This window comes from Eschrichtius robustus, chromosome 8, assembly GCF_028021215.1.
Source record: "Eschrichtius robustus isolate mEscRob2 chromosome 8, mEscRob2.pri, whole genome shotgun sequence".
Taxonomy (NCBI): Eukaryota; Metazoa; Chordata; class Mammalia; order Artiodactyla; family Eschrichtiidae; genus Eschrichtius; species Eschrichtius robustus.
Window position 1 is genome coordinate 735,967 of NC_090831.1, and position 20,790 is coordinate 756,756.

Below are 20,790 nucleotides of genomic sequence, written 5' to 3' on the forward strand. Positions count from 1 at the left end.
TTCCACTGCAGGGGGTGTGGGTTCGATCCCTGGTTGGGGAACTAAGATCCCACATGCCCTGAAGCTAAAAATTTTTTTTAAAAAAGCACAGTAACGCAGAGAGATTGAATTTACTTTCATATTTTTTATTAGTAAAATTCATTCACTTTTTACTGGCAGGTAGGAACCACTTGGAGGTTTCTTTCTCACTCCTGATTTTTGATTCCTATAGGTGTGGTGTAATCTAAGGGAATCACTTGAATATTTTGGACCTGTGGTCATGGCCTTCTGCACCAGTTCTTCTAGGTGTCATCTCTTGGGGTGCCATGAACCCTGAATCTATATAAACAAGTATATTTCGGGTGTCCCCAATTACTAAGGATTTTAAGTTTCACACATAATAAGAATTCAGAAACTTCATGCTGAAAATACAGAAAAGATTGAAATTAATGTCTTATAAATTAAACCTTCTCAAAGAACCCTAAGTCATGCTGATGTAATAAAAAATTAAAACACTGTCTTTCCTTCTTAAGTCAAGTACTTTCAAGTACCAGTCTAATGGATGGTGTAATGAGCTACTGTAAGTAAAGAGCTCATAAAAAGGCAAATACAGGGGAGGGAGATAACATGGTGGTCTATACGCCAAGGCCTCTCACTGCCTTGTCCCGCCTCCGTGGTGCTCCTTGTTGGATGCCCCAGGGAGGGATGTGGGTATACAACTGAATGTGAAACTCTACAAGTACATTCATTTCTGACACATATACTGCTTTCAGCTTAGATTTTCTCACCATTGACCAAGAAGTGTAGTAATACATTTGTTTTTACATGGTTTGAGATGCCTTCAACATCTCTTCATTACTTCCTGTGACTAATGGGAAATGATGAAATATATTTCATATGCCCTAATGACTTTCAAGGGTTTCTAAGTTACCAGTTGGTATTCTTTCCCCATTGAGTTAGGGTGAGAAGTGTTACTTATATTATCTGGTATTAAATATTTATTCTCTCCAAGTTCCTCTCTGCCCCCAACCATCTCATTTTGTACCATCATCATCCCATCCCTTTTACCGATGGAAGATGATAGTGACCATCACACCTAATCTTATCAGGGGAATCTAATAAGTAAGATAAGGACTGAGAAAGAGTATATATATATATATATATATATATATATATATATATATATATATATATATATATATATATATATTAAAGTGATAGCAAATGATGAAGAATTTGGCCTAGAAACCACTTTTTTATTTGCTTATTTTTTGCATTAAAACTTATGTACATGATTGGAGCTAAGAATTGAAATTCAGACAAGCCTTGCTTATCTCATACTTTTGTCATATTTATTCTCACACACACCACTTTGCATCAAGCAATCCCAACAAATCCCTCCCTGGGATGGAGTCACTGATACCCTGTCTTTTCCCAAGGGTCTCATTACCTGGAGCACAAATGTTTGAACGGTGGTTCCTGTTTTATTATATATAAACTGACCTAGGAAAACTTCTTCTCCTTCATATTGTTTCGAGATGCCCTGTAAAGAAAGCAACAGACACAGAGGTTGTAATGAATGGGTGTTCAGTTACAGTAAACGGAGGCAAGTGTCTGTTCAAGTAGCAACGATTCTCCAGACGTCTTTGGGTGTCCCCCGGGGCACAGCGCTATGCTAGGTGCCAGTACTGCCCTATAAACCCAAAAGGTGTTTAACTCGGGTGGGGGAACCCTTAGGCAAGAAACAGGCTAATCAAAGGGCTGAATAGATTCAGATAGAGAGATAAACAGAGAGGTGAGAGAGAGAGATGACAAAGCAAATTCCAGTATTCACTTTGGCCTCATAAATGTATTTGCTATACATTGAATAAAATAAACACCAAATGAGTCCCCATATTGACCCAATATGCGTGAAACTTAACCAGTTTGCCAAACTTTGATCACACAAATAGCTCCATCCAAAATGTAAGCTTTTGTTGATTTGTGTATGCAATTTCCCTTGTGCTTTTGACCTTCTTTCTCTAAATTTTATTTATTTATTTATTTTTTTCCACTATCAAATATTTTTTTTTTCTTATTAGTCATCCATTTTATACACATCAGTGTATACATGTCAATCCCAATCGCCCAATTTATCACACCACTACCCCCACCCCCCGCCATGCTTTCCCTCATTGGTGTCCATATATTTTTCCTCTACTTCTGTGTCTCAATTTCTGCTTGGCAAACTGGTTCATCTGTACCATTTCTAGTTTCCACATATATGCGTTAATATACGATATTTGTTTTTCTCTTTCTGAATTACTTCACTCTGTATGACAGTCTCCAGATCCATCCACATCTCTACACATGACCCAATTTCGTTCCTTTTTATGGCTGAGTAATATTCCATTGTATATATGTACCACACTTCTTTATCCATTCGTCTGTCGATGGGCATTTAGGTTGCTTCCATGACCTGGCTATTGTAAATAGTGCTGCAATGAACATTGGGGTGCATGTGTCTTTTTGAATTATGTTTTTCTCAGGGTATATGCCCAGTAGTGGGATTGCTGGGTCATATGGTAATTCTATTTTTAGTTCTTTAAGGAACCTCCATACTGTTCTCCATAGTGGCTGTATCAATTTACATTCGCACCAACAGTGCAAGAGGGTTCCCTTTTCTCCACACCGTCTCCAGCATCTGTTGCTTCTAGATTTTCTGATGCTGCCCATTCTAACTGGTGTGAGGGGCTACCTCATTGTAGTTTTGATTTGCATTTCTCTAATAATTAGTGATGTTGAGCAGCTTTTCATGTGCTTCATGGCCATCTGTATGTCTTCTTTGGAGAAATGTCTATTTAGGTCCTCTGCCCATTTTTGGATTGGGTTGTTTCTTTTTTTAATATTGAGCCACAAGAGCTGTTTATATATTTTGGAAATTAATCCTTTGTCCAATGATTAATTTGCAAATATTTTCTCCCATTCTGAGAGTTGTCTTTTCGTCTTGTTTATGGTTTCCTTTGCTGTGCAAAAGCTTTGAAGTTTCATTAGGTCCCATTTGTTTATTTTTGTTTTTATTTCCATTACTCTAGGAGGTGGATCAAAAAAGATCTTGCTGTGATTTATGCCAAAGAGCATTCTTCCTATGTTTTCCTCTAAGAGTTTTATAGTGTCCGGTCTTATATTTAGGTCTCTAATCCATTTTGAGTTTATTTTTGTGTATGGTGTTAGGGAGTGTTCTAATTTCATTCTTTTACATGTAGCTGTCCAGTTTTCCCAGCACCACTTATTGAAGAGACTGTCTTTTCTCTATTGTATATCCTTGCCTTCTTTGTCATAGATTAGTTGACCATAGGTGCGTGGGTTTATCTCTGGGCTTTCTATCTTGTTCCATTGATCTATGTTTCTGTTTTTGTGCCAGTACCATATTGTCTTGATTACTGTAGCTTTGTAGTGTAGTCTGAAGTCAGGGAGTCTGATTCCTCCAGCTCCGTTTTTTTCCCTGAAGACTGCATTGGCTACTTGGGGTCTTTTGTGTTTCCATACAAATTGTGGAATTTTTTGTTCTAGTTCTGTAAAAAATGCCTTTGGTAATTTGATAGGGATTGCATTGAATCTGTAGATTGCTTTGGGTAGTATAGTCATTTTCACAATATTGATTCTTCCAATCCAAGAACATGGTATATCTCTCCATCTGTTGTTATCATCTTTAATTTCTTTCATCAGTGTCTTATAGTTTTCTGCATACAGGTCATTTGTCTCCCTAGGTAGGTTTATTCCTAGGTATTTTATTCTTTTTGTTGCAGTGGTAAATGGGAGTGTTTCCTTAATTTCCCTTTCAGATTTTTCATCATTAGTGTATAGGAATGCAAGAGATTTCTGTGCATTAATTTTGTATCCTGCAACTTTACCAAATTCATTGATTAGCTCTAGTAGTTTTCTGGTGGCATATTTAGGATTCTCCATGTATAGTATCATGTCATCTGCAAACAGTGACAGTTTTACTTCTTCTTTTCCAATTTGTATTCCTTTTATTTCTTTTTCTTCTCTGATTACCATGGCTAGGACTTCCAAAACTATGTTGAATAATAGTGTTGAGAGTGGACATCCTTGTCTTGTTCTTGATCTTAGAGGAAATGCTTTCCGTTTTTCTGCATTGAGAATGATGTTTGATATGGGTTTGTCATATATGGCATTTATTATGTTGAGGTAGGTTCCCTCTATGCCCACTTTCTGGAGAGTTTTTATCATAAATGGGTGTTGAATTTTGTGAAAAGCTTTTTCTGCATCTATGGAGATGATCATATGATTTTTATTCTTCAATTTGTTAATATGGTGTATCACATTGATTGATTTGCATATATTGAAGAATCCTTGCATCCCTGGGATAAATCCAACTTGATTGTGGTGTATGATCCTTTTAATGTGTTGTTGGATTCTGTTTGCTAGTATTATGTTGAGGATTTTTGCATCTATATTCATCAGTGATATTGGTCTGTAATTTTCTTTCTTTGTAGTATCTTTGTCTGGTTTTGGTATCAGGGTGATGGTGGCCTCATAGAATGAGTTTCAGTGTGTTCCTTCCTCTGTAATTTTTTGGGAGAGTTTGAGAAGGATGGGTGTTAGCTCTTCTCTAAATGTTTGATAGAATTCACCTGTGAAGCCATCTGGTCCTGGGCTTTTGTTTGTTGGAAGATTTTTAATCACAGTTTCAATTTCAGTGCTTGTGATTGGTCTGTTCATATTTTCTATTTCTTCCTGGTTCAGTCTTGGAAGATTATACCTTTCTAAGAATTTGTCCATTTCTTCCAGGTTGTCCATTTTATTGGCATAGAGTTGCTTGTAGTAGTCTCTTAGGATGTTGTGTATTTCTGCAGTGTCTGTTGTAACTTCTCCCTTTTTATTTCTAATTTTATTGATTTGAGTCCTCTCCCTCTTTTTCTTGATGAGTCTGGCTGATGGTTGATCAATTTTGTTTATCTTCTCAAAGAACCAGCTTTTAGTTTTATTGATCTTTGCTATTGTTTTCCTTGGTTCTATTTCATTTATTTCTGCTCTGATCTTTATGATTTCTTTCCTTCTGCTAACTTTGGGTTTTGTTTGTTCTTCTTCCTCTAGCTCCTTTAGGTGTAAGGTTAGATTGTTTATTTGAGATTTTTCTTGTTTCTTGAGGTAGGCTTGTATAGCTGTAAACTTCCCTCTTAGAACGGCTTTTGCTGCATCCCATAGGTTTTGGGTCGTCGTGTTTTCATTGTCATTTGTCTCTAGGTATTTTTTTTGATTTCCGTTTTGATTTCTTCCGTGATTTCTTGGTTCTTTAGTAATGTATTGTTTAGCCTCCATGTGATTGTGTTTTTTACGTTTTTTTCCCATAATTCATTTCTAATCTCATAGCGTTGTGGTCAGAAAAGATGCTTTATATGACTTCAATTTTCTTAAATTTACTGAGGTTTGATTTGTGACCCAAGATGTGATCTATCCTGGAGAATGTTCTGTGCGCACTTGAGAAGAAAGTGTAATCTGCTGTTTTGGGATGGAATGTCCTATAAATATAAATTAAATCTATGTGGTCTATTGTGTCATTTAAAGCTTCTGTTTCCTTATTTATTTTCATTTTGGATGATCTGTCCATTGGTGTAAGTGACGTGTTAAAGTCCCCCACTATTATTGTGTTACTGTCGATTTCCTCTTTTATAGCTGTTAGCAGTTGCCTTACGTATTGACGTGCCCCTATGTTGGGTGCATATATATCTATAATTGTTATATCTTCTTCTTGGATTGATCCCTTGATCGTTATGTAGTGTCCTTCCTTGTCTTTTGTAACATTCTTTATTTTAAAGTCTATTTTATCTGATATGAGTATTGCTACTCCATCTTTCTTTTGATTTCCATTTGCATGAAATATCGTTTTCCATCCCCTCACTTTCAATCTGTATGTGTCCCTAGGTCTGAAGCAGGTCTCTTGTAGACAGCATATATGTGGGTCTTGTTTTTGTATCCATTCTGCAAGCCTGTGTCTTTTGGTTGGAGCATTTAATCCATTCATGTTTAAGGTAATTATCAATATGTATGTTCCTATGACCATTTTCTTAATTGTATTGGGTTTGTTTTTGTAGGTCCTTTTCTTCTCTTGTGTTTCCCACTTAGAGAAGTTCCTTTAGCATTTGTTGTAGAGCTGGTTTGGTGGTGCTGAATTCTCTTAGCTTTTGCTTGTCTGTAAAGCTTTTGATTTCTCCATCAAATCTGAATGAGATCCTTGCCAGGTAGAGTAATCTTGGTTGTAGGTTCTTCCTTTTCATCACTTTAAGTATATCATGCCACTCCCTTCTGGCTTGTAGAGTTTCTGCTGAGAAATCAGCTGTTAACATTATGGGAGTTCCCTTGTGTGTTATTTGTCATTTTTCCCTTGCTGCTTTCAATAATTTTTCTTTGTCTTTATTTTTTGCCAGTTTGATTACTATGTGTCTTGGCGTGTTTCTCCTTGGGTTTATCCTCTATGGGACTCGCTGCGCTTCCTGGACTTGGGTGGCTATTTCCTTTCCCATGTTAGGGAAGTTTTCGGCTATAATCTCTTCAAATATTTTCTCTGGTCCTTTCTCTCTCTCTTCTCCTTCTGGGACCCCTATAATGCGAATGTTGTTGCGTTTAATGTTGTCCCAGAGGTCTCTTAGGCTGTCTTCTTTTCTTTTCATTCTTTTGTCTTTATTCTGTTCCACAGCAGTGAATTCCACGATTCTGTCTTCCAGGTCACTTATCCGTTCTTCTGCCTCAGTTATTCTGCTATTGATTCCTTCTAGTGTAGTTTTCATTTCAGTTATTGTATTGTTCATCTCTGTTTGTTTGTTCTTTAATTCTTCTAGGTCTTTGTTATACATTTCTTGCATCTTCTCGATCTTTTCCTCAATTCTTTTTCCGAGGTCCTGGGTCATCTTCACTATCATTATTCTGAATTCTTTTTCTGGAAGGTTGCCTATCTCCACTTCATTAAGTTGTTTTTCTGGGGTTTTATCTTGTTCCTTCATCTGGTACATAGCCCTCTGCCTTTTCATCTTGTCTGTTTTTCTGTGAATGTGGTTTTTGTTCCACAGGCTGCAGGATTGTAGTTCTTCTTGCTTCTCTCTACCCTTTAAAATTGAAGATTTTTGAGAGGAGAGCACACTGGTGGAAATTAATTTACCTTGTAAATCTAAAGTTTATTGTTAGGTTCCTTGAATCATAGTAACACAACAAAATAAAGATTTCATGAGTTCAGTCATTTTATTCAATATAATGAAAATCATAATATCAACATTTAAACTATTTATCAATTAATTTATTAAAAGAATTGGATACATCATGACTAAATAATGCACTCACAATTTTATATAATATATATTATATTCAATTATATATAATATATTCTATTATATATAATATATATTATATATAATATATACATTATCTATATATTGACATATCAATTTACATAGTTCACATTTGAAATATATATATATATATATATATATATATATATATATATATATATATATATATATATAAAGTCTCATATAGTTCCTTTAACCTGTTGAGAGGCATGCTAGTTTTATTTCCACCTTCTTTATCATTCTATTTTAATTTCACTTGGTTATAAATTCACTAATATTAGAGAAAAACAATGAGAAGTAATTTTTCTTACTAAAGGATTCTTGACTGAAGGATTCATCCATAAAATCCCTCTATAATGAGCAACTGTGCACACTTTTGTGAGATAGGGTTTGATCTGCTCAAATCCAACATAACTCAACTATAGGTGTCTGCAGACACTGACTGTGGATGGCATCAGGCTTGCATCAAAGGACAGTAGTCTCTGTGTTTTATAACTCCAGGACCATGTCATTTAAAGGCGTTTGAATGACACACAAGGCAGGCTGAACACCCTTGTTTAACTCTGAGCCCTCCTCTGGATAGGAACACAAAGGGATTGAAGTAAGGCATAAACCTCTGAGGAAAACACGGGAGCAGACACTGAGAGAAAAACATGTGGAGATAGCCAGATGGTGACTGGTGTAGTGGCCTGGAGAAAAGTCACGCTACCCTGGCTGTAGGGGGAATCAGCAGCATGCTGGTGCTGATGTTTACTGCAAGGGCCCAGAAAGGGCCAGAGCTGGGGCCGTGCTGTGGGGCCCAGCATGAGGTTGAGGGGTCCCTACACCTGAGAGTGGGCTAACTGTCTTTTTAAGAAGCAGTTAGACCCTAGTCATCACCCCTGCCCTTGTCCAGAAAGAGATTATATTTTTCCTCCCAGGTCTAGGACAGCTGACCTCAGGAGCACCCGGCAAAAATAAGAGGTGAAGGTATAACCTCTGCATGAATGGTGGGCTGTGCACCTCCACACCCAGCACATTGGCCAAGCTGAAACCCCCAGGGCACAAGGTTGCAGGATTCCTGGGGTCAAACTTCGGGATACCACACTCTGCAGTCTCCAACCAGACCATCTAGCCGTGAAGCTCACTGTTGACTTGCCTCTCATGTGTGCAGAAAAAGCCAGCTTTTGACTGTTCAGCTCTTAAATGTGACAAGCGTCACCAGACAAATGTGGAAAGCAACTAACAAGAAACATGGAGCCCCTGTTAACAAATAGGAAAGGGGGTACTTGGGAGTAAAGATGTGAGGGAGCTAAAAACATGGAACAAAACTGTAATTGCACCCAGTAATATAGGAAAACATATAGACTCTAGAAAAAGGAGTATTTATAGAAAAAAAAAGTCTTAGAATAATCATAACAGCAGAAATGAAAAATTTAGCATAGGGTTTAAAATATAAATTGATAAAATATTCCAGAAGGTGGAACAGAAAACAAAGAAGAAAAATAAGATAGAAAAGATTTTTAAAATAATAGATTAGACAAAACTACAATGAGGTATCACCTCACACCAGTCATAATGGCCATCATCAAAAAATCTACAAACAATAAATGCTGGAGAGGGTGTGGAGAGAAGGGAACACTCTTGCACTGTTGGTGGGAATGTAAATTGATACAGCCACTATGGAGAACAGTATGGAGGTTCCTTAAAAAACTAAAAATAGAACTACCATATGACCCAGCAATTCCACTACTGGGCATATACCCTGAGAAAACCATAATTCAAAAAGAGTCATGTACCAAAATGTTCATTGCAGCTCTATTTACAATAGCCAGGACATGGAAGCAACCTAAGTGTCCATCAACAGATGAATGGATAAAGAAGATGTGGCACACATATACAATGGAATATTACTCAGCCATAAAAAGAAACGAAATTGAGTTATTTGTAGTGAGGTGGATGGACCTAGAGTCTGTCATACAGAGTGAAGTAAGTCAGAAAGAGAAAAACAAATACCGTATGCTAACACATATATATGGAATCTAAAAAAAAAAAAAATGGTCATGAAGAACCTAGGGGCAAGATGGGAATAAAGACACAGACCTACTAGAGAATGGACTTGAGGGTAAGGGGAGGGGGAAGGGGAAGCTGTGACAAAGTGAGAGAGTGGCATGGACATATATACACTACCAAATGTAAAATATATAGCTAGTGGGAAGCAGTCGCATAGCACAGGGAGATCAGCTCGGTGCTTTGTGACCACCTAGAGGGGTGGGATAGCGAGGGTGGGAGGGAGGGAGACGCAAGAGGGAAGAGATATGGGGACATATGTATATGTATAACTGATTCACTTTGTTATAAAGCAGAAACTAACACACCATTGTAAAGCAATTATACTCCAATAAAGATGTTAATAAAAAAATAGATAAGTCAAATCCTCAGGATGTGGACATGAAACCCCCTGACAACAGTTGTGCATCAGGCCTGGCCAGCAACCAGGTTGGAGCAGATGAGCAGTGCTCCAGAGGATATCTTTAAAAAATAAAAAAGAAATTATTTTTAAAGTATCTGACATGAATGGGCAGAATGGGAGGATATTTACACATCTGAAGAAGAGGTTGGGAATGTTTTCATGATAGAAATATAGATAACTAAGCAAATTAAATTAAAATGAGGCAATTATCCTCAAGAACATCAAAATTTTCATGTAAAGAAAATAGTATTCCAGTGCATTGTATGACTCAACTAAAACAATATTGTTCACAGAGTCACAGTGAAAACGTTGGCTATGGATTAAAACTGAGATAAGCCGTCTGGCAGTGTCTCACACATGAAACACGGATTCATCATGTGATCCAGCAATTCCACTCTGTGGCACAAACCCAAGAGAAATGAAGACTGAGGTCCACAGAAAACCTTGTACCCAGCTCCTCACAGCAGCTTTATTCATAATAGTCAAATGGGTGGGATCCATTCAAATGTCCAGCAACTGACTAACGGATCAATAAAAGGGGTCTATCCATATAAGAAGATATTATCCAGAGATTAAAAATATAAAGTACTGACACATTATAATATACATGAACCTTGGAAACATTATGCTGAGTGAAAGAAGCCATTCACAAAAGACCAGGACTTCCCTGGTGGTGCAGTGGTTAGGAATCCGCCTGCCAGTGCAGGGCACAGGGGTTCGAGCCCTGGTCCGGGAATATCTCACATGCCGCCGCGGAGCAACTGGGCCCGTGTGCCACAACTACTGAGCCTGTGCTCTAGAGCCCGTGAGCCACAACTACTGAGCCCTGAGTGCCTAGAGCCCGTGCTCCGCCACAAAGAGAAGCCACCGCTCGCTGCAACTAGAGAAAGCCCGCACGCAGCAACAGAGACCCAATGCAGCCAAAAATAAATAAATTTTAAAAAACAAAAAAACAAAAGACCACATATTATATGATTCCATTTTATACAAAATATCCAAAATAGGGAAATCTACAGGTACAAAGTAGATTAGTGGTTGTCAGCGGCTGGGGGAGTGAGGTGGGGGATGGGAAGTGACAGCTAAGGAGTGCAGGCTTTCTTTGGAGAATAGTAAAAATATTCTAAAATTGATCATGTTGATGGTTACACAACTCTGTGAATATACCAAAAGCCACTAAGTGTATACTTTACATGACTGAATCGCCAGAGTGTGAATTATATCTCAATAAACCTGTTTGTTTTTTTTTAAGTTAAGACATAAATATTTTGGGAGAATGGGAGAGGCATGGAAGAGAAGTAATCTCCATTTTCCATTAGAGGAAGTCAGTAGATAATAATCAAAACTGAAAAATCAAGGAATAACAGTAAAAGCAAATATGAAGGCAGTAATGACATAAGCAGCTAAAACTGTTGCAAGTGGAAGCTTCCAGAGAGTAAAAATTGGGGTGGGAGAAGTGGGACAAGGGGAAATCATGTTTCCCTATAAACATGGAAATGTTTCTTTTTAAATTATACACATATAACTTTGATAAAAGTAAAAAATAGAATTAAGTAATAGTAATCATCTGGTCCAACCCTCTTACTTTGTAGATGACAAAACAGGATCCAGGAAGTAAGGGATTTTCTCACAGTGATACAAATGGTTAGCTGCACAGTTCAGATGAGATCCCAGCTCCCAATTCCTAGCCAATCACCTACTATAACCCCTTCTGAATGAAGATTTAGACAGCTTCTCACATAGACAGAAAATTCCTTGGGTGCGCTGGAGATGTTTCCTGAGGGAGACACCTTCTCTGAGATGTGCTCCATGGTAACAGCAGTTGGTATGATCTTCCTGGCAAGCTTGATTAGGGCATGACCCTGGGAACCTGGAAAGGCCCAGCACTTCCCAGGGTGGACATCTGGCTGGAAAGAAAGCACTGCATTAATCTTTTATCTGCTTATATAAATCCACCCCACAATGTTGGCCAGCTAATCACTATTGACCAAAGAACTTGCTTATGCCTATAATATGAAGGCACTGTGTGGGATGTATCAAACAGGAAAGCTTCCATGACACCCATAGTTTTGGTTGTGCTGATGTCAATCAGAGCCTTTTATTGCGTGAGTATGTTTTCTTTTATTGCTCTAACTAGACTGTAAGTCGCTACAGGCAGCTAGTTGGTATGAGTGGTGAAGGCACTGGTGAAGACAGTGCTGGTGGTGGTAATGAAGAGGGTGGTGGCAGTCACTGTGGTGACGATGATGGCAGGTGATGATGGTGATGGTGGTGGTGATGGTAGTAGTGGTGATGATAATGGTGGTGATAGCGAAGCAGGCTATCCTGGTGGTAAGGAAGAAAGATGATTTCTACCATTTTCTAGATCTAGACTGTACTCTGGAGTGAGATCTATACATTTGCCCCTGAAGGTATTTCTAAACTGGAAATAAATTCAGGTGTGTAGTTATAGTTAAGAAGAGCTGTACTGTCAGTTGGTGTCTAGTGCCTTTTGAACTGAACTGAAATGATAGTGAAAATCTTACTTGGAAATATCGCCTATTATAATTGGACTTTATAAAAATGTGTTGGCCTGAACAGCACATGGCACAGTGCTTGCACTTAGGGGTCATGCATCTTCAACAAGTGTTTGGTGAGTGACTGAAGTTTTCAGTGGAAAAGGAAAACCACAGAATCAACTTAAAGAAAAGATATGGAATATGTATGTTTTATTTGAGAAGTACATACTCTAGTTCACTGATCTTAGAATAATAAATAATTATTAATTAATTAATTAATCATAGTTCATTGCCCATAAGTAGGAAGTGTTTCATGTAGTTTGATGACTGTAGAAATGCAAGAGGACAATTTCAGTTTCTCTGACAAGTTCAGAGTTGTTTCCATTTCAGACATAAATATTTTTCATGATAAGTAATAGGAACAGAATCCTAAAATATAAACAGGTTATTTTAAATCTAGCTTTTACCTGGAGAATGATATCTGGAGGCATTTCATAATTTAAGAACCCAATCCCATGCCAGTAGAGTTTTGCTTTATTATTTTTGTAACTTTCTGAGGTCCCAGCTTCAACAACAGAGGCTCCTGAAATTATAAAATAATTTTTAAAATAAAAAAATCACACAATTCAAAACACCATTTAGATTTTAATGTTGCTGGAAAACTATTACTGGGCAACTTACAAATAAGGTAAAATGCATACCAGGAAACTGATAAGAAAAGTATGACTTTCAGCTTTCACTACCACTGAAATTTTGTCACTTTGAGAAAACCATGCTTGCTCTGTGTGGTTTCACAAAATTTCTGGAACTGATATTACAATAAAAAATTGAAATCTGGAGCAATTGATTTAGACATGGAAGTATTATGTGTACTGTGTTTATTAGCTAAGGAGACATATGGATCCCCATATTTCAACAACTCATGTGATAAATAAGCCCAATTCACTCAAAAACAAAAGCAGAATGACCAGCAATGTCATAAATGTACTAACAAGTTGTATTCATACAGCCATTCTGCAGATTTATTGAGCTTTCATTTTAATCAAAGAAATATAAAATATACTCATCAAATATTATCCCTTCAGGTTACTTCATTTTAGAAGCAAAATGTATCTGACACATAAGAAATAAAGAAAATGCAAATCACTTCCTTAAATTCCATCTGGATATCACAATACAACATTAAAAAGACACATACGTGATGAATATCAGATCACCAGTGCCTTTTCTAAGATGGTAGGATTTGAAATAGTGAACGTACCCAGGGTTGCAGGACTTAGCAAGTAGAAACACAAGATTCCCAGTTAAATTTTAATTTTACATAAACGATGAATAATTTTTTAGTACAGTTACGTCCCATACAATATCTGGGACATGTACTAAAAAATCGTTTGCTGTTTGCCTGAAACTCAAATTTCACTGAGCATCCTTTATTTTACCTGGCAACCCTGTGAGTACCTTGTTGTTTTTTTTTTTCTTTTTTTCTGGTATGTTTGTAGAATATAGATTTTTAAAAATGCTCTGGTTTTGTCTACATGGTTATTTCCTTGTCATATTTTTTTTTAACATCTTTATTGGAGTATAATTGCTTTACAATGGTGTGTTAGTCTCTGCTTTATAACAAAGTGAATCAGTTATACATATACATATGTTCCCATATCTCTTCCCTCTTACATCTCCCTCCCTCCCACCCTCCCTATCTCACCCCTCTAGGTGGTCAAAAAGCACAGAGCTGATCTCCCTGTGCTATGCGGTTGCTTCCCACTAGCTATCTATTTTACGTTTGGTAGTGTATATATGTCCATGCCACTCTCTCACTTTATCACATCTTACCCCTCCCCCTCCCCAAATCCTCAAGTCCATTCTCTAGTAGGTCTGTGTCTTTATTCCCGTCTTGCCACTAGGTTCTTCATGACCTTTTTTTTTTTCCCCCTTAGATTCCATATATATGTGTTAGCATACTGTATTTGTTTTTCTCTTTCTGACTTCCTTCACTCTGTATGACAGACTCTAACTCCATCCACCTCACTACAGATATATACAATGGAATATTACTCAGCCATCAAAAGAAACGAAATGGAGTTATTTGTAGTACCTTGTTTCTGAGTGCTGATACCGTCTGCTTGGTCAGTGAATGTTCCTGCTGGACTGATTGGACGGGAATTAAACTTCCACATACTGATGTGAGGACTGACCCCACCCCAGCCATAATCTAGTTCAGAAAACGCTAATTGTGGCAGGTAGGGTTTTTAAGTAATTCAAATTCACTTTTCTCATTCTCATTTTTTAAGTTTCTATTCAGCTTTAATGAGATATACATACTACCCAATTTACTCATTTAAAGTGTACAATTCAGTGGTTTTTAGCGTATTCACAGAGTTGTACAACCATGACTGAAATCAACATTAGAACACTTTCAATCAGCCCCCAAAGAAACCCTATTGTGCTCAGCGGTCACTCCCCACTCCCCCGAACCCCACCCCATCCCTAGGCAATCACTGACCTACTTGCTATCTACATTTGCCTATTCTGGACCTTCTGTCTTGCTGTCTCTTTGTAGTCAATCACAGTAGTAGCCTCTTGAATATGGCTACTTTCACTTAGCACAATTGATACATTTGAGCTTCCTGGCAGGTATAATGAATGTGTTCCTTCTTATTGTTGTGTAACATTCCACTGTATGGATACAACACAACTAGCTATTCCTTCATCTATTTCCAGTTTTGGTCACAATGAATAAAGTTGCTGTAGACATTCTCAGACAGGTTTTATTGTGAACATAAGTTTAAACTTCTCTTAGGTAAATATTGATACGTAGAGGTGGAATTGCTGGGTCATACATGTTATGTTTAACTTCACAAGAAATTGTCAAATGTCATACCCTAGTGAAGTAAGTCAGACAGAGAAAGACAATTATTGTATGTTTTCACTTATATGTGGAATCTAAATAATAAAACGAGTGAGTGAATATAACAAAACAGAAACAGACTCATTGATACAAAAGAGCAAACTAGTGGTTACCAAAGGGGAGAGGGCTGGGGGGAGGGGCAAGATAGGGGAAGGAGATTAAGAAGTGCAAACTACTAGGTATAAAATAAATAAGATACAAGGATATAATGCATAGCACAGGGAATATAACCAGTATTTTATATGTAATGACTTTAAATGGAGTATAAGTTATAAAAATATTGAATGACTGTGTTGTACACCTGAAACTAATGCAACATTGTAAATCAACTATATTTCAATTAAAAAAAAAAAAAAAAAGAAAGAAATTGGCAAATGGTTTTCCAAAATGGCTGTACCACGTTACATTCTCACCAGCCACGTGTGAGAGTTCTGCTTGCTTTCCTTTGCTGCCGCCATTTCAGTGTCAGGTTTTGTTTGTTTGTTTGCTGTTCTAATGGGTATATCTACATTTCACTAATGGATACTAATGATGAGCATTTTTTCATGTGCTTTTTTGACATGCATATATCTTCTTTGATGAGGTGGCTTTCAAATCGCTTGCCCACTTTTTATTGGATTGGCTGTTTTCTTACCATTGAAATTTGAGAGTGTTTATAAATTGTGGATATAAGTCCTGTGTCAAGTATTTGGTTTGCAGTCCTGTCTCCCAGCCTGTGACTTGTCTTTTCATTCTCTTCAATGGCTTTTCCAAGCAGAAGTTTTAAATTTAGATGAAGTCCAAATTATCCATTCTTTTCTTTTTACGGATCACATTTTGGATATTGTGTCTAAGAAATCTTTTCCCAACTCAAAGTCACAAAAACTTTCTCTTATTTTTTCTTCTAGAAGTTTTATAGCTTTAAGCTTTATATTTAGATCATACTTTTTACATTTAACGCATTTTGAGTTAATTTTTGTAAGGTGTGAGCTGTGAGTCAAGGTTTATTTTTGCATATGAATGTCCAACTCTTCCAGCACTATCAACTTGCTTTTTCTCCTTTGTCAAAAGTTAATTAGTGTGGGACTATTTCTGGACTTTTTATTATGTTTCATTAATTTCATCGACATCACATTCTCTCATTACTGTAGCTTTATAGTAAGCTTTCAAATCAGTGTGAGTCTTCCAAATTTGTTCTTCCTTTCAAAACTGTTTTGGCTATTTTAGAAAGAGCTTGTAGATTTCTAAACAATCATGCTGGGATTTTGACTGGGATTGTATTGAATCAATAGACTGGTTAGGAAGAATTGCCATCTTACCAATATTGATGCTTCTAATACACAAACTTGGAAGATCTGTCCGCTTATTTAGGTCTTCTGTTATTTCATTCATTAGTGGGTTTTTTTTTTTTTTTTTGCTTTTAGCATGTTTTTCATGTTTTTTACTGCTGTTGTGAATAAGACTGTTTTTAAAATTTCCTTTTCCAATTTCTTACTACTAGCATCTAAAAATTATATATATACAATTGAACTTACTAACTTCACTTATTAGTTCTAGTAGATTTTTTGATCATTCTCTATATAAATCATCATGCTGTCTGTGAATACAGAGATTTTTATTTCTTCCTTTCCAATTTGCTTGCTTCTTTCTTCTTTCCCTCTCTTCCCCTCCACACCCCCACTCTTTCCTGCCCTTCTCTCTCTGATTCTTGTCTTACTTTACTGTTAGGAATTCTAGTACAGTGTTGACTAGGACAGAGCATAGGTCTTTCATCTCCTTAGTTAAATTTATTCCTAGGCATTTTATTCTTTCTGGTGCAGTTGTAAATGGAGTTGTTTTCTTTATTTCTCTTTCTGATAATTTGTTATTAGTGTGTAGAAATGCAGCAGATTTTTATGTTTTAATTTTGTATCCTGCAACTTTACTGAATTCATTTATTGGTTGTAATAGTTTTTTTTGTAGAGTCTTTATGGTTCTCTGTATATGATATCATGTCATCTGCAAATAGTGACAGTTTTACTTCTTTTTCTTCCACTTGGATGCCTTTTACTTCTTTTTCTTCTCTGATTGCTGTGGCTGGGACTTCCAATACTACATTGAACAAAAGTGGTGAGAGTAGGCATCCTTGTCTAGATCCTGATCTTAGAGGAAAGCGCTCAGCTTTTCACTGTTGAGTATGACGTTAGCTCTGGGTTTGTCATATATGGCTTTATTATGTTGAGATGTGTCCCCTCTGTACACACTTTGTCTCTGTATTTTTTTAGTGGTTGCTCTGGCAATCTTAATACACATAACTAACCTTTCAAAGTCAATTTAGAGTTAATATTTTACCAAGAGGTCCCTTTAACTTCACCCATTGACCTTTCCTTAAGAGTTGTCCATCTACATATATTAAAACCCCATCAGCTAATGTTATAATTTTTCTTTTCAACAGTCATACCTATGTTAAAGAACTTAAGAAAATTGTCTCATAGTTATAGATATTCATCTTATCTGTTGTTCTTTCTTCTTTCCTTAAGTTCTAAGTTTCCTTTTGGTGTCATTTCCCTTAGCCCTGAAGAACTTCCTTTAGCAGATCTGTTGGCAAAGAAGTCCCTTGGTTTCCCTTCATCTAAGAGTGACTTCATTTCACCCTCATTCTTTTTTTGTTTTTTGTTATTTGGTTACACTGGGTCTTGGTTGTGGCAGGTGGGCTCCTTAGTTGCGGCACACTGGCTCCTTAGTTGTGGCATTCGAACTCTTAGTTGCAGCATGAATGTGGCATCTAGTTCCCTGACCAGGGATTGAACCTGGGACCCTGAATCGTGAGCACGGAGTCTTAACCACTGCGCCACCAGGCAAGTCCCTCACCCTCATTCTTAAAGGATATTTTTACTGGATCTGCATTGGCATTTCCTTTATTTCAGTGCTTTACAGTGTAGTTCCCTTCTCTTCTGGTCTCCTTGGTTTTCGATAAGAAATCTGCAGTCATTTGTATCATTATTCTCCCATATTAATGTGTGTGTTTTGTTCCTCTAGCTGCTTTCAAGACTTCCTCATCTTTGGTTTTGTGAAATTTATCATGTGTCTGGATATAGTTTTCCTTGACTTTATCTTGTTTCTGATTTCCTCAGTTTCTTGACTCTATAAATTTACGTTTTTAACAAAATTTGGGATGTTTTCAGGTATTATTTCTTCAAATAAGTTATTTTTCTGCATTTATCTCTTATCTGCTTCTGAGACTACAAGGATGAGAATGTTAGACCTTTTCATATATGTCCCATAGGTTTCTGAAGCTTTTTCATTTTTTTCAAAATTGTTTCCATTTTTTCCCACTTCTTCAGATTGGATAATTTCTACTGATCTTCAGTTTCACTAATTCTTTTCTCTTGTCATTGTCCTATTATTAAGCCCATATAATGAATTTTTTTCAGATGTTGTATTTTTCGTTTCTCAAATTTTCATCTGGTTCTTTTCCATAGTTCCTCTGTCTTGGCTGAGAGATCATATCTTTTCATTCATTTCAGCTGTACTTACCTTTACCACTTGAAGCCTAGTTACACTACCTGCTTCAGAGTCTCTGTGTGATAATCCAACATCTGTGTCCTGATGGAGTGGGTTGGCATCTGCTGGTTCTCTTTCCCTGTGCAAATCGGTCACATTTGCCTAGGTCTTGGTATGTCGACTAATTTTGAACTGTATCCTAGACATACTGAATATTATATTGTGAGACTCTGGGTGCTTTTGTTTGTTTCATCAGACAATCAACCAGAAATGTTCAGACCATAAATGCCCCTCCTTTTCTATGGGAGGTGGTAACAATCTCAGTTCCATTTTCAGAGCCTTTACAATAGGCATGTTCTGCCCATGTGCCCCTCAGTGGACAGTCTAAGACCCGAGCTGTGGCTAAATCTTTGTCAAAATCTCAGAGCCGCTGCTGTGCTGCCGTGGGTCCGTCTCCGTGAAAGAGAAGCTATGAGGCAAGTCGGCAGCAGGCCACACACAAGAGGTCAGGGCGTCTGCTCTCCTGTCCGGCCTTCTCAAGCCTTCCTCCTACACTCTCTGACCGACAGGACTATTTTGTTCTGGTTCTTTCTAGAACAGTGGAGTTTCTCTCACAATTTTAGTCACCCACCGCACTGTCACCACCTTGTGGCTCTGTCACTGCAGCTCAAGCCTCAGCTAAAGCTTCGAGAGAAAAGAAAAACGGTAAACTCACCCTTGCATGGGCCACATTTCCAGTCTTTTACTTCCCTCCACAATCTGCCTCCTTTTGTTTACTTTTCATCATACTCAGGTAGCTGGTTTTTATATTTTGTCCAACTCTTTTAGATGTATGTCATCAGCAGGGAAGAAAGGCTGCCCTAGGCTTTTCTCCATCTCATCCTAACCAGAAGCTGGCTGTGCATCATGCTAACATTTATTCAGAAGCCATAACATTTTCTGCTATTCCTTGTTCTACATAGGGTATCTACGGACCTTTGTCATTATGGTTTTTCCAAATGGAAGTTGTAAATATATTCAACAGAATAGGAAGAAGGCATCAAAAGGCTGTATCAGAATGCCAAGACTCGGACTTCCCTGGTGGTGCAGTGGTTAAGAATCCGCCTGCCAACGCAAGGGACACAGGTTCGAGCCCTGGTCCAGGAGGATCCCACATGCTGCGGAGCAACTCAGCTCATGCACCATAACTACTGAGTGCATGCCACATGCCTGCGGTCTAGAGCCCGTGAGCCACAACTACTGAGCCCGCATGCCACAACTACTGAAGCCTGTGCACCTAGAGCCCATTCTCCGCAACAAGAGAAGCCACCGCAATGAGAAGCCTGTGCAAGGCAACAAAGAGTAGCCCCCACTCGCCGCAACTAGAGAAAACCTGTGCGCAGCAACGAAGACCCAATGCAGCCTAAAATAAATAAATAAATAAATTTATGCCCAAGCAAACAAACAAAAAAAACATTCTGTGAGTTACCTTCCCACCCTATCTAAGCTCATGCCTCTCAGGCTTCAGGGAATTCAAAGTCAGGCATCTGTCCTCTTGCTCTGTCTCTCAACACACACACACACACACACACACACACACACACACACACACACACACACACATGACTAATAATCATTCTGGTCCAAATGCTCTTTACTCCATGTAGGACACAAATTTATTCCCGCAATATTAGTTTGGCTTTTGTCACTTGATAAAAATTAGCGTTCCTCTGTGGGCTTTGTATTTCCTCCCTCTTTCTCTTGCATCCTTTCCTCCTCCTTCCCCTCCGCCCTGTCCCATGCTTCACTGAGCCCATGGTCATACACTGCCACAGGCAGGGGTTTCTAGGCAATATTAAGGTTAACGATTCACAGTCTAAGCACTTAAGAATATATTTTTGGAGGATACTAAGAACATTATATACAGTCTTGAGACACTATCACTTAATCACTAATAATGCATTTAGATTAGTCATTAGTAGTCGTTTTAGTATACAGAGGATAAAATGTTATAATGTTTGTGATGCATCCCCAGCCTCCCTGTGGCAAGCGCACTTTCTCTTTGGTGCTCTTAGTGTACGTCACACGCGCTAAGGAAGATGCACAGTTTGTGCTCCGTCTGAGATTTGCACTCACCTACAACCATTTCTATTCTCCGCTTTATTGTCT

The 20,790-nt window shown here is 37.7% G+C and overlaps 1 protein-coding gene across 1 annotated transcript in view; it reads right to left on the reverse strand.

Annotated features, from left to right (window-relative positions):
• Window positions 1–281: 281 nt before the first annotated feature.
• SUN3 (Sad1 and UNC84 domain containing 3) overlaps window positions 282–20,790 on the reverse strand; it is a 39,287-nt gene continuing 18,778 nt past the window's right edge. The window contains exons 7-10 of the mRNA XM_068550031.1: window positions 12,740–12,855; window positions 11,514–11,681; window positions 1,430–1,522; window positions 282–401 (exon numbers count right to left, since the gene is read on the reverse strand). Of these exons, the coding sequence (XP_068406132.1) occupies window positions 282–401; window positions 1,430–1,522; window positions 11,514–11,681; window positions 12,740–12,855 (497 nt within the window). The remainder of the gene's footprint in view (window positions 402–1,429; window positions 1,523–11,513; window positions 11,682–12,739; window positions 12,856–20,790) is intronic.